Consider the following 13,704-nt stretch of genomic DNA (forward strand, 5'->3'; position numbering starts at 1 on the left):
GCATTTATCTTACAACATTTGAAAAGGGCTATTAAGCACGAGGCAGACTGAGGAATACTCTATGTGCAGTTAAGGCACAGGGGGTAATCCCCTCCCTCATTAGGGTGGCTCCCCTGTTAACCACTAGCTGCTGAACTCAAGCCATGCTTAGGGCACAGGGCTCTTTGTTAGCTTAACAAGTCAATACTTAAAGAAGCTGAGGTGCCCAGATTTAATTTAATTTCTTCAGTCTGTGAGCTAAAACAACCCCACCCAACTTGAAAGTGTGATTCCTCCAGATCAGCCAGTCAGAGACATTTCCTTCAGGCATTACTAGGGAATTAACAGCTGGAGTGGAAGGAATGGATGATGTCTGTCTGAGCAGTGTAATGAACTCCTGAGGAACAAAGGTTGGTAAAAGCAGTATTAAAATTTATACTTCAGGAAAAGAAGTGAAGTTTTAGAAGTACCAGATGCTGTCAGGAGTGGTTCAGATGTCATCCCCATCCTCACAACGCTATACCAATCTCAGCAGAAAGAGCTGCTACTGTATAATGCTCCAAGGCTTCTTTGGCAGGTACATCATCTCTGAGAGGTGATGCACTCTTCAGCAAGAGCTTCACACACAGCCTTTACTTGTGTAACACAAACCAGTGAAAGCAGCACACTGCTCTCAGTCACTGAACCAGACATCTGCAAGACAGCTCAGAGTCAGGAGTCCCATTTCCCACCTCAACAAGATTTGCCTTACTTGTTTGAGGGGACAGACAGGTCCTGTAAAATTCCTTCCTGATTGGCCACTCCATTCCAAAGACACCAAAAAAATTAGTTCTACAAAACACTCCTACAAAAAACCCAGTTCCTTATGGATGAAATGTTTGAAAACATAATGGCTTTATTTGGAGTAAAATACCACATACACACGAACAGGGACAAACCAACAAGTGGGATGCACTGCTAGAAGCTGCCAGAGAAGTGCACAGCAGGGGATTACAAGAGACTTGAGTGAAGTAAACTGTTTTCTACTAAGGTTACATGAAGAAAGGAGATGAACACATGAAATAACTTATTGCTCAGGAAAGTTGCTTCAGCAGCAACCTTTCCAATAAGCAATAAGGAACACTGGCAAAATCTGATGTTCAGATTTGTTTCAAACAGACTCCAGTGAAGAAGCAGAGCTTCAAGGAGTGTCCCTCTCTGACAGGGCCCAGCACTGCTGCTGGAACACATTTACCTTGCTGGCTAATGAGCACACATTAGCAAAACCTCCTGAGCACCTGTCACACATCTCCAATGTGAAACAACATTAAGGGTTTCTTGTTTCCCCCTTTTTACTTCCACTTCATGGCTACATTAACAAAAGTAACTGAAATTTCTACCTCAGAGGTATTAATAAGGGGGCAGCAGTAGAGTTTGGGTTTTTTTTTAAACCAAAAATTCCCCTCTTGCTTTGTAGGGAATGGTCTCAGCTCCTCAGTGAGCTTCTCTGATTTCTCAAGGAAAGAACTAAAAGCAACTACAGAAACTGATCCCCATAAAATGCAGGTTAACAAGGAGACAAGGTGGAAGTTTCCATGTGCTATTAGTGTTAATAAAAAGTAATTCTAAGTACTAGCAGCAAAAAGCTCTACCATTCAAACCAAAAGCCAATAAAAAAATAATACCAGTTTACATTTTCTTTCTATGGCAGCTTCCAACAGATCAGCTGGTTTTGGTATTTTAGTCCTCTGGCTCATATCTGAGGATTATAAATAAATACATACATCAATCAATCAGTACAATGGAGCAGCAAATACTCAGACATTTTGTATCTGAAGAAATTCTGAACTTCCAGCACTAAATTACTTCCACTAGAGAGACACTCCTGTGTGGCTCAGGGCACAGACCAGTGCATCTATGCATCAGTCTGGTGGCTCCTTTTAAGACTGGCCAGATACCAAAAAGCAAAAAGAGAATGGCCAGGAACCTACCTACATGGGCTGGGCTTGAAGATCTCAAAGGTCTTTTCCAGCCTGGTTAATTCTGTGTTCTCTGTGTGTGTGTATTATAAGTAAAATGATTCAGGGGGATGGAGCACCTCTGCCCCTGCTTACTGCAGAGGGGGGTGGGACTAGATGGCCTTCTGAGGTCCCTTCCAACCCAGACCATTCTGTGATACAGTTACAAACTGTGGGCAGAAATTGCAACAAGAGTTTTAAGTTCCACTTCTGTCCCCCTACAACACAGGTTTAAGGCATCCATGTTGCCAAGTGCATAACTCTTCTGTGCTCTCTCCATGTTACATTCCCTTGCCACGTGGTGGCTAGGTGCTGCACACACCAGCCCAGCCCATTGATCTAGGCCTGGCTGATCAAACATCAAGGCACAGCCCACTAGAAAGCCTCTTGAAGGACTAATTTCTAGTCTGGTTTAGAGACAACTTCCCAGAGCAGGACACAGACCAGAGGAAGGATGATGTTTGGGCAGACAAAGAGCAGCACTTACTTGGCCAGCTTCTTACGCAGCTCCTTTATCTGCTCATTCTTCTTGCTGAGGATCTCTTTCATGTTGCGGTAGGCAGCTGTTTGCTGAAATTTCTTCTCCAGCTCCTACATAGTATCACCAACATATTATTTCTACATTCTGAAAACCAAATGAATATGATTTCTCAAAAATAAAGATTACTTCTTTTCCCCTCAAGTTCCAGAACAGTCTTTTCTCTTACTTACTCCGATTTCGATGCAGTCAGTGAGTAAATTCATAGAAGACTATGGGGAGAAATAAACATTTCCTAATGAAGTCATACTAGGAGTCCGCTGAAGAACACTTGCCCTCTACAGCTCCCTGAAAGGAGGCTGTAATGAGGCTGGTGTTGGCCTCTTCTGCCAAGTAACCAGTGACAGCACAAGAGGAAATAGGTTTAAGTTGTGCCAGAGGAGGTTTAGATTGGACATTAGGAAAAGCTTCTTTATGGAGGAGTGGTCAGGCATAGGAACAGGCTGACCAGGGAGGTAGTGGAGTCACCATCCCTGGAGGTGTTCAAGAAGCTGTAGATGTGGTGCTTCAGGATATAGTTTAGTGGTCATGGTTGGACTCAGTGATCTTAAAGGTCTTTTCCAGCCTTATGATTCCATGAGTCAAAGACAGGGAATGCATTTTTCACTCTAAAGTTTCTATGCCAACAAATGGGCAATCTTTAAGTATTCACACAGTTAAAACCACACAGTTACTTCTGAATTTGCTCTTTTATACACAATGTGTTTTTCCCCTGGAATAAAAGAAAGAAAAATACACAAACACAAGTGTGGCCCAGTAAACTCTGCAGCCTGCAGTTTATGCTTGTTACATTGGTGATCAGCTAAAAAAACCAAGGGCTCTCACTGTTCCATCACAAAGACATGCTAACCTTTTGAGCTGCAGAAAGCTGATCCTGAACCTTAAGCAGGTCATGTTTTGTTGTCACCAAGTTGTCTTCCAAGAATTTTTGGTTTTCAGTAGCATCATTCAAAGTCTTCTCAAACTGGCTCTTCAAAGTTGCCACTTTATTTTCCAGCTCAGTAATATCCTGGTTTGCATCAGTCTTTAAAATATGTCAAATGCAAGAGAAGAAAATGTTTCAAATGTTAAATGCATAACTCCACCAAGTGGGTACATCTGAAATGTTTAACAATTATGTCTACATTATGTCCTGTAAAGCCTAAATTAGAAATGCTTTAACCAAAGAACAAACAAACAACACAACCAAAAAACCTAAAGCACTAATTTACAGCTCTAAAAAACGTGCTAATAATGCATTTTGGAGATGGCTGCATTTCCATTTGCAAACCACACTGTCCCCAGTTTAGCTCAAACTCTCCAAAGTATGATACATGATGAGGCTGAAACAGCAGCACCTTAAAAAGAACAAAAATATAAAACTAAGGAAGCTCTGCTCTTTGTGTTTCTGGAAGGTGAGACTTGAGCAGAGGAGATGTTGAGACTGAGTGGCAGGGTGCAGTGGCTGCAGAGCCCTGCGTTGTGTATCATATTTCGCATCAGAACAGACCATTCCTCTAACCTGTGGCTTAGGTCAGTTATGTCCAAATTCAATATCCTCAAGCTGAACCAACTCAGAGCAGCTCCTCCCAAACCATGCTTCATACTCAGGATGACAAACCATACTAACCAGCAAAACAGAAGCAGAAATCAGCAGAACTAAGAGTTGGTCCTTCAGAACGACTGTGGTTTGGCAGTCATTTGTCTGTCCAGAGAGTTTGTACGCTGCTGCTCTGAAAAGCAGCTGGGTTCCTAAGATTTTATTGACACCCATCCTATCTAAATATGGAGGGAAACTAGAGGAAATTCAGCATCTTCTCCACTCAATTAATACTTTGTCTAAATTTGTGCATTCCAGCACTGTATCTGCTAGCTAGTTTGCACAAAAGATCTGTCTGCCTGTAAATAGAGAATGTCACAGCCGGAGAAGAAAGGGACAGACTAGAGTGAGCAAATCAACACATGGAAGCTGAAGATAATCAGCAGCTCTGACATTGGGGCCAATTCCTGTTTAATCAGGATGAGATTTGGTTCCAGTCTTTTAAAACTACAAACATTATTATGCAGGATTTAATAAACCCATTGAATATTTTAAACCTTTAATAATTCAAGGTTTAACACAACAGATAAAGAATATATTTGCCAGGACTGATAAATAAATAAATACTATATATAATTCAAATACAGACTATAAAAGTTACTAGATAAAATGGTAACATATTAAGAAAGCCAAGTACATACCATAAACCAGTTAGAAAGCAAAATAAAAAGAAATTGGGATTAAAATATGAAAATTAAGGTGGAAAACATTTTAGGATATTGAACTTCACTTCCAAATCTATAAAGATCTCTTGCTGCAAGCACATGGTGGGGCCTGTTCCATGTGCTCCAGACTCTTAAGGACTGCATCTAAAGAGAATCCACATTGGATTCAGAGAATTCTTTGCCAGCTGTGCCTGGTTTTGTATATAATTTTATTTACTCCTTTTCCTTATACCTTTAAAACTTTCCTTTTACTCAAATGTCTTTTATATTTTGTTAAACTTCTCTTTTTACTTCCAGATTGTTTCTTTCATGACTTTACCTCTCTTTACCAATGGCATCCTGGCCTGCATTAGGAACAGGGTGGCTAGCAGGAGCAGGGAGGTCATTCTGCCCCTGTACACTGCACTGGTTAGGCCACACCTCGAGTACTGTGTCCAGTTCTGGGCCCCTCAGTTTAGGAAGGAGGTTGACTTGCTGGAACGAGTCCAGAGAAGAGCAACAAAGTTGGTGAGGGGTTTGGAACACAAGCCCTATGAGGAAAGACTGAGGGAGCTGGGGTTGCTCAGCCTGAAGGAGACTCAGGGGTGACCTTATCACTCTCTACAACTACCTGAAGGGAGGTTGTAGACAGGCGGATGATGGTCTCTTCTCCCAGGCAGCCAGTACCAGAACAAGAGGACACAGTCTCAGGCTGCACCAGGGGAGGTTCAGGTTGGATATTAGGAAGAAGTTCTATACAGAAAGAGTGATTGCCCATTGGAATGGGCTGCCCAGGGAGGTGGTGGAGTCGCCGTCATTGGAGGTGTTCAGGAGGAGACTTGATGGGGTGCTTGGTGACATGGGTTAGCTGTTTGGGTGGGTTGGATTGGTTGATGGGTTGGATGTGATGATCTTGAAGGTCTCTTCCAACCTGGTTTGGTTTATTCTATTCTAAATAAAGGTTTATTCTATTTGTCTCCTGCCTAATTTGCTTTCCTCTACTGGGAAAAAAGGGAAAGGGAAGGCAAATTAAATCTATTCTGTTTGGGCTTTTGGACTACAGGAAAGCTTACACCACAACACGGTGTTATAAAGCTCAGGTTAGATATCAGTCTTTCATTAGTAAACTGGAAGAAACAAACTAATTTGTATCTGCTTGCATGGACATCACCCCTCAGAAGAAAAAGCCTGGAACACTACTCCCTGAAAGCACCTGAGATACTCCTTTCTGATCATGGCTTCTCATGGTCTCTGTGATGTGAAATACATGTTATATTAACTAACATTCTGGATGAGCTGCTGACAGACAGAGCAGCAACAGCAGACAATGTCTGCAGGAACAAGAGAATGCCAGCCTGAACTTCTGCATGTGCCAGCAAAGAAACACCACAGGCACCAACCTCTCAGATGTACAGGCAACTGCTATGTAAAATGGAGGTGGTGGTGGAAATCTTGATGATATTTACCTTTTGATCTCCTTGGATCACCTGTAAATCCTTCAGTGACTTCTCTAGTTTGACCTTCTCATCTAGTGCAGCTGTAGCCTGCAATACATTGACAGTGTAAAACCTCAGAAGCATTTTAGCCAAAACCAAAAGAATGACAATCATGGAATTGTTACAATAAGCAACCAGCACTAAGCATCCAAGTCTAGAAGGATTTTACCTGTGTTTCTATGGTCCTGAGCCTGGCCTTCAATTTCTCGTTTTCTTCTTGGAGACAAGCAACTGTCTGAGTTAACAAACAGGAAAAGTCTGTGAACTCTCTTGTGCTATTTTCAATTTCCTAAATATTTCAGGTAAGGAAACATGCTTCATAGGTTAGGAAAGCAAACAAGCTTCTAAAGGTTTACAAAGATAAGAAATGAGCAGACCATTTATTTATTGTCCTTGGCCTCAGCAAGAAATCCAAGTCTCCAATTCTGCTGTAACATACAGGACTGGTGACTTAGTAACTATCAAGATGCAGGACAGACAGAACTGTAAATCTCTTGTACTTTCAAACAACAGCCAAGCAAGAATTTATTCATAGCTCCTGTTTAAAGAGACAAGTGCCAGGTTACCCTGCATTATCTTCTGCTTCACAGGAAGTAGCCAAGTTTCAGTGAGCAGAGTAAATTCACCATGCAAATGAATTATTTTTGAGAGAAAAGTCCTCATATGTAGATATTCAACCCAAACTGCTATGAAATTATTGTTGTAAGACAGTCACCTTGACCTGTAATAAAATATAAGTCTGAATTCTGGAATACTTTGATTCAGACACTGTACTTGACAGATCACTGTAGGAATGCAGGCTAGAGGACAGAAAATGCAACTCCTTGCTAAATATCTCCACACCCTTAACACTTAGAAGTGTACTGGAAGAAGTGTGGCATTTCAAAAGAGTTCAATGTAAACAAGTGCAATAAAAACTACTGATACACAAGTGTTTTGATTCTGAAAGCCTTTAGCAAGTGGAAAATGAAACGTTTTCAAAACTATTAAATTCCCAATTCCTGTTTCTTTAGGAGGAACTTAACCAACCAGCAAAAGAAAAAAGTCTGATTGTAGTAAGACAGACTTCAAGTGAGACAGAAAATGTTCTAACACCTAAGCACTTCAGCCAGCTAATATTTTAATTTCCTTTCTTCTTGGAAAGCCAGCTGCATGGAACAAACTGAATATTGGTTTCTAGTAATTCACCTCATTGAATTGAAAGATAAATATTTACAAAGGCCTAAGTGCTTTTGCAAAAGGCAAGTCAGTAATTAAATAGATATTGGAGACCATAACCACACAAGAAATGTAAAAGGCTTTACAATATTTATTGATTTCTCAGCATTATTTCACATTCTGGAGGATGTTACCTTGATGTCTACATAGAGACAGGCACACCATAGAAACAGCAGTGTAGAGCTACTCAGATGAGTAAGCAGCACAGTCACTGACCACAACTGAACAGACAAGTTCTCACCTTGTTCAGCAGCTCCGACCCACCTTCATTTAATGGGGCCAGTTTGGGCTTAATGAGATCTGCATTGGGCTAAAGAAATAAAGGTTAAAAAAGAAAATAAGTGAATTCTGCAGACTTCTAGGAAGAAGATTATACATTTAGCCTGTAGAATAACTACTGGCAGCCAATTCAGCTTCCTCTTATAAAGCAAATGAATGACCCTTATCTCAAGTTCATTTCTAAAAGATACATGGGCTTCTAAGTTATACACTTCACTTTCAGCTAAGGTTAAATAACAGCACTGCATAGTGGCAGGAAAGGATTGCTAACATGAATTTACAAAAGACTACTTATGCTGCAGCCACCAAAAGACAAAGCAGCAAGGAATTAAAAAATGAGCCATTGTAAGAGTAAAAAAGTATTAACACAGCTTCAAATATGTATAAATATTTAAGCAAACTATGACCTTTATGCTACAAAGCATAATCATGCAAGATAAGCTAGAGTCATATCTGCATTGTGGAATCGTCCCAGCTCTTGACTCCATGCTGAAATGTTCCAGTCTACCCCAGTTTCCAGGGGGAAGGGAACCCAAGAGCAGACCCTCCAGCACAGCCCTGACCTGGCTGACTTTGGGATGAGGATTAGGAGACAGAAGCTGCCATATGGAAACAGCTAAGAAAGTTCAGTGTAAGCCTGGTGCTGAACCGTAAAATGCTGCTTTCTGGAGTGATACAAAGATTGCTTTGAAAAAGGGGGGCAGGGGGGGAAGTGTTTTCTGAACTTTCTCTCTTAAGCACAAAGAGCATGATGTATTTTAAACATCTCTCTCAACTCCACATGACACTTGACTACGATTTGATTAAAACAAAATTCTACCTTCTTGTTTGAAGATGTAAATTCTGACTTTTCAAATTCAGCAACCTGCTCCAACAGCTCTCTTGAAAAGAAAAAGAAAAGGAAGCATTCATTTACCCCAAAAGCTAACCTATGAAACACATTTTACCAGGCTTTATGTAGCTAAAAAGCTAACCTATGAAACACATTTTACCAGGCTGATGCTACACTCTGTATTGCATGTAAGATTCTCAGTAGAAGTCAAGAATTAAGCCCTACACAAATACAATAAATGCCATGCTATAGTATGGTGTATGCATTAAATCTGTAAGGTGTAGCATCACTGATTAATAGAATAGAATAAACCAGGTTGGAAGAGACCTTCAAGATCATCGCGTCCAACCTATCATCCAACACCACCTAATCAACTAACCCATGTAACCAAGCACCCTGTCAAGTCTCCTCCTGAACACCTCCAGTGACGGCGACTCCACCACCTCCCCGGGCAGTCCATTCCAATGGGCAATCACTCTCTCTGTGTAAAACTTCCTCCTGACCTCCAGCCTGAACTTCCCCTGGCGCAGCCTGAGACTGTGTCCTCTTGTTCTGGTGCTGACTGCCTGGGAGAAGAGACCAACCTCTGTCTGTTTACAACCCCCCTTCAGGTAGTTGTAGAGAGCAATGAGGTCACCCCTGAGTCTCCTCTTCTCCAGGCTAAGCAGCCCCAGCTCCCTCAGTCTCTCCTCATAGGGCTTGTGTTCCAAGCCCCTCACTAACTTTGTTGCTCTTCTCTGGACTCGTTCCAGCAAGTCAACCTCCTTCCTAAACTGAGGGGCCCAGAACTGGACATAGTACTCGAAGTGTGGCCTAACCAGTGCAGTGTACAGGGGCAGAATGACCTCCCTGCTCCTGCTGGCCACACTGTTCCTGATGCAGGCCAGGATGCCATTGGCCCTCCTGGCCACCTGGGCACACTGCAGGCTCATGTTCATCCTACCATCGACCAGCACCCCCAGGTCCCTCTCTGCCTGGCTGCTCTCCAGCCACTCTGACCCCAGCCTGTAGCACTGCATGGGGTTGTTGTGGCCAATGTGCAGAACCTGGCACTTGGATGTGTTAAATCTCATGCCCTTGGACTCTGCCCATCTGTCTAGCCTGTCGAGGTCTCTCTGCAAAGCCTCTCTACCCTCCAGCAGATCAACTCCTGTCCCCAGCTTGGTGTCATCAGCAAATTTACTGATGATAGACTCAATGCCCTCATCCAGATCATCAATAATAAAAATACCTAATTGGACAAGGCTTTTTAAGCAAATCCTATTGCCTGCTCTCAACTGATTCATTCAAGTAAGGACACTGCAAATAACTTCTGACAAACCTGATGGAAGCCTTGAAACCAAGCTATCATTGACATAAACCAAAAGAAGAGGATTCTATGGTTACAAAACCAAACTGCAAACAGTCACTAGTTGGAAGGTTTCTCATGGCTGCAGGGCATTCTGTGCAGCCCAGGGTGTTACCGGTTCTCCAAGTCCGAGACGTCTGTCTGCAGCCTGAGGTACCACTTCTCAGCCTGCGAGAAGAGCTGCCGCAGAAGCAACACGTTGGTGTAGGTTGTGTTTATGAGCTCTGATTCCACTTCACTGTGCACAACAGTCTGCAGTCCATCCAGCATGTCTGTCACCTCATCAACTGTGAAGGTCTCCTCAACCAGTCTAAAAAGAGCATTGGAGATGAGTCAGGTGTGATAATGACGACAATCACAGAATGGCTCAGGTTGGAAGGGACCTCAGAGCTCATCTACTCCAACCTCCCCACTATGGGCGGGGACACCTCTCAACAAGACTCAGCTGCTCAAGGCCTCACTCAGCCTGGCCTTTAACACACTCAGGCAGGAGACATCCACAGCCTCCCCGGGCAGCCTACTCCAGAGCCTCACCACCTTCATACTGAAAAACATCTTCCTAAGCTCGAGTCTAACCCTGCTCTCCCTCAGCTTCAAACCATTCCCCCTTGTCCTGTCTCTAGACACTCTGATGAAAGTCCCCCTGCATCCTTCCTGTAAGCTATTGGAAGGCAGCTACATCTCCCTAGAGCCTTCTCTTCTCCAGGCTGAAAACCACCAACTCCCTCAGCCTATCCTCATAGCAGAGGTATTCAAATCCTTGGATCATTTTTGTCACCTCCTCTGGGCTCACTACAACAGCTCTGTGTCCTTCTTATGATGACAATTTTGCACTGTTATGAGACCTCACCACAGATACCATTCTTCTGTAATGCAACATCCCTCTGAAAACATCTACTGCCAGTAGTTGCTAGAGGACTATGGCACTACTAATTGCTCACTGTATTCAAACTCTCTCTTGGAAACATTACATTTACAGATATTACTCAGTCTTGCACCAGATTTAGACCTCAAAAGCAATATAGAAAGCAAAGCCATGCTGTTGACACCTATGTGTCAATTTAACAACATTAAAGAGCCTCCTAACCTTTGCAGAACTGGTGGCTCTCTCTTCCTAGCTAAGCACATAAAAATGTCCATGGAAAAAAGCCATCCCACACAGCATCTAAGCCTGCAATTGTTGCTAGAATATTTTGCTTTATTCTTGCTCAGAGCCCCACCCCTCCTCCCCCCCCCCCCCGGTACCTGCTGTCCTTGAGGTCCTGGAAACAAGAATCCACTGTTTTGATGCACAGGCCACGCTTGAAACGAGCAAAACGCATGTAGCTGATCACTTCATTCTGGTGGTGCTCATTGAGGCCCAGCTCTGCCTGCAGACAAGGGCATAAACACAAAGATGCCCAGGAACAAGCCAAAATGGAGCACAAGCACTGTGCAGACTTGCCTTTTACTCCTTTCTGTGCTTGCTTTCATAGGCTTAGCATGTTAACCAGCCATGTTTTCATGTCTGTTACCCCTACATACCTCACAGAAATGTTCTTCCTTTAACAGGAAGGAAAGCAAGGCCCCAAGTGACTGACTTTGATGAGAAATGACACAAAATTGGAGCCAATCAGAGGGCCAGAACCAGAAAGCCTGTAGGAGAAATGAAGCTCATAGAATGGTCTAGGCTGGAAGAGACCTCCAAAGGTCATCCAGTCTAACCTGTCAGCAGGGACATCCCCAACTAGATCAGGCTGCCCAGAGCCTCGTTGAGCCTCACCTTGAATTCGTCCAGGGAAGAGGCCTCAACCACCTCCCTGGGCAACCTGTTCCAGTGTTCCACCACCTTCATAGTGAAGAACAACTTCTTGATATCCAATCTAAATCTGTCCTTCTCTAGTTTGAAGCTGTTGCCCCTCGTCCTGTCACTGCAGGCCTTTGTAAACAATCTCTCCCCATCCTTCCTGTAGGCCCACTTCAGGTACTGGAAGGCTGCTATTAGGTCTCCCTCCAGCCTCTTCCTCTCCAGGCTGAACAATTCTAGATCCCTCAGCTTGTCCACATAGCAGGGGTGCTCCAACTCCATGCTCATTTTCATGGATAAATCTGTCTCTGCATCCTCTGCACATGTGCATAACATAGCTGAATGGTGCATCTGTTACAGATGCACTAACAAAAAAGTACACAGGAAAGCATGCTATATTTCTGTGCTGGTTTGCAAAAACCTGAGAAACAATTTCAGATTATCACTGATGATCATGCAAGAAGTCTCAACAGCCTGCAGACCAGAAACAAGTATTCCAAGGTAAATTAAGAAGTGCTTTCAGATCTGGCTAATTAGCCCTTCTACATATGCCTCTATTTCAAGAGAGGGAATCCTGGCACAGCCAATTACACCAGAATAAATCCTGCTTGTGCAGCAGAACAACTCACAAGGAGGCACAACAAGGCACAAATGGGAGTTTATCAGCACAGCTCTGGAGAGCTGATGAGCCACAGATGAAATCAGGTTTCATTTACACTCCCCTGCAGTGAGTTAGTATTGCTGGTATTGGAGGCAGGTGTGCAGCTACTCAGACAAAACAGTGAAACCAATCACCCTGTCCTTATAAACACAACTGCAAAGGGTAGCTCGAGTGAAAAGGCAACACCTGGAACCCTGAGCACAGATCTCAGCTGCATAAAAATTAGAGGCAGAAAACAGCAAGAGCAGTAAATAAAACAAACTCGCACGATGGATTGCAAGCATGATGCTTCCTACAAAGTGCCACATCCTGCAAATGAGAAAACATATGAAAAGCTCAACGGATGCTCTCTTTGCAGGGTTTTCTTTAGGTGAAAAGTTTCTATTCATTATAGACAGGAAACATGCACTGAAACCTCACAATCAAGAGAGAAGCCTCAGAAGGGCATTAAACTAACACATAACGACAGAAACGCAGGCTGAAGCTGTTGTGCTGCAAGCGCAGTTAAGCATCGCGGGGCACTGAAGCCTGCAGGAACTCCAGGCCCCACCACCCTCCGCAGGGTCGCACGGCGTGACGCGGGTGCCCAGACGGTGGGTAGCGGCAGCAGCCCTTTCTGCCCAGAGAGCCTTGACCGAACCGCCTCCCTGCCCCTCCTCAGAGCCGGCCTCCCGCCCGTCTCCGTCGCTGCTGCGCCGGGAGGTGGGGAGCTAGGCCCTCTACTCACCATGGCGGCCGCGGCGCCCGGCGGCTAACGGCAGGCTCGGCGTTGCCATGGAGAAGGCAGCCTCGCGAGCGCCCTTGCCGCGCTCCTATTGGTGGCCATTCGCTTACGTCACTCATCCCGCCCGCCGCCCCGCCCTCCCAGCGGCCGTTTCCCGGGTAACCTCCGCGGCCTCGCTGCCTCTGCGCACAGCCCCGGCCGTCCGGCAGCAGCCTGTCGCCGACAAGCAGCAGGGAATGCTGCAAGGGACGGGCGAGGATCATCCAGGTCAGCTGTCTGACCACCTCAGGGCTGACCACTGTATTGTTAAGGGCATTGTCCATATACCTCTTAAAAAGTGACAGGGGCTAGAGGCATCAACCACCCCTCCCGGAAGCCTATTCCAGGGTCTGACTACCCTCTGGGTGAAGAGATGTCCAGTCCGACCGACCTCTGGTGCAGCTCTGAACCCTTCTCACAGGTCCTGGCACTGGACATCAGAGAGAAGAGATCGCCATGTCCTTCTCCACATCCCCTCCCTCCTCGGAGAGCTGTAGAGAGCAATGAGGGTGACCCTCAGCCTCCTTCTCTCCAAACCAGACAAACCCAAGGTCCACCACTCCCCACAGGACATTCCTCCCAGT

At 44.4% G+C, this 13,704-nt stretch overlaps 1 protein-coding gene across 2 annotated transcripts; it reads right to left on the reverse strand.

Moving 5' to 3' along the window:
• Window positions 1–851: 851 nt before the first annotated feature.
• LZTFL1 (leucine zipper transcription factor like 1) lies at window positions 852–13,151 on the reverse strand. Of its 2 annotated transcripts, XM_068152837.1 has the most exons (10): window positions 13,085–13,151; window positions 11,156–11,280; window positions 10,026–10,220; window positions 8,551–8,611; window positions 7,693–7,761; window positions 6,403–6,468; window positions 6,204–6,281; window positions 3,365–3,538; window positions 2,464–2,567; window positions 852–1,717 (listed from the first exon to the last, which is right to left on the reverse strand). In XM_068152837.1, exons 1-10 carry the CDS (start codon window positions 13,085–13,087, stop codon window positions 1,699–1,701), a joined length of 894 nt encoding a protein of 297 aa, XP_068008938.1. In that variant the 5' UTR covers window positions 13,088–13,151; the 3' UTR covers window positions 852–1,698. The 2 variants fall into 2 exon arrangements, with proteins under 2 accessions (XP_068008938.1, XP_068008937.1); XM_068152836.1 differs by lacking the exon at window positions 13,085–13,151 and having other exon boundaries at window positions 3,365–3,523.
• Between the last annotated feature and the right edge of the window lie 553 nt (window positions 13,152–13,704).

This window comes from Melanerpes formicivorus, unplaced genomic scaffold (genome assembly GCF_026170545.1).
Source record: "Melanerpes formicivorus ecotype bairdi unplaced genomic scaffold, bMelFor1.0.p_v2 SCAF_24, whole genome shotgun sequence".
In the NCBI taxonomy this organism is placed as follows: Eukaryota; Metazoa; Chordata; class Aves; order Piciformes; family Picidae; genus Melanerpes; species Melanerpes formicivorus.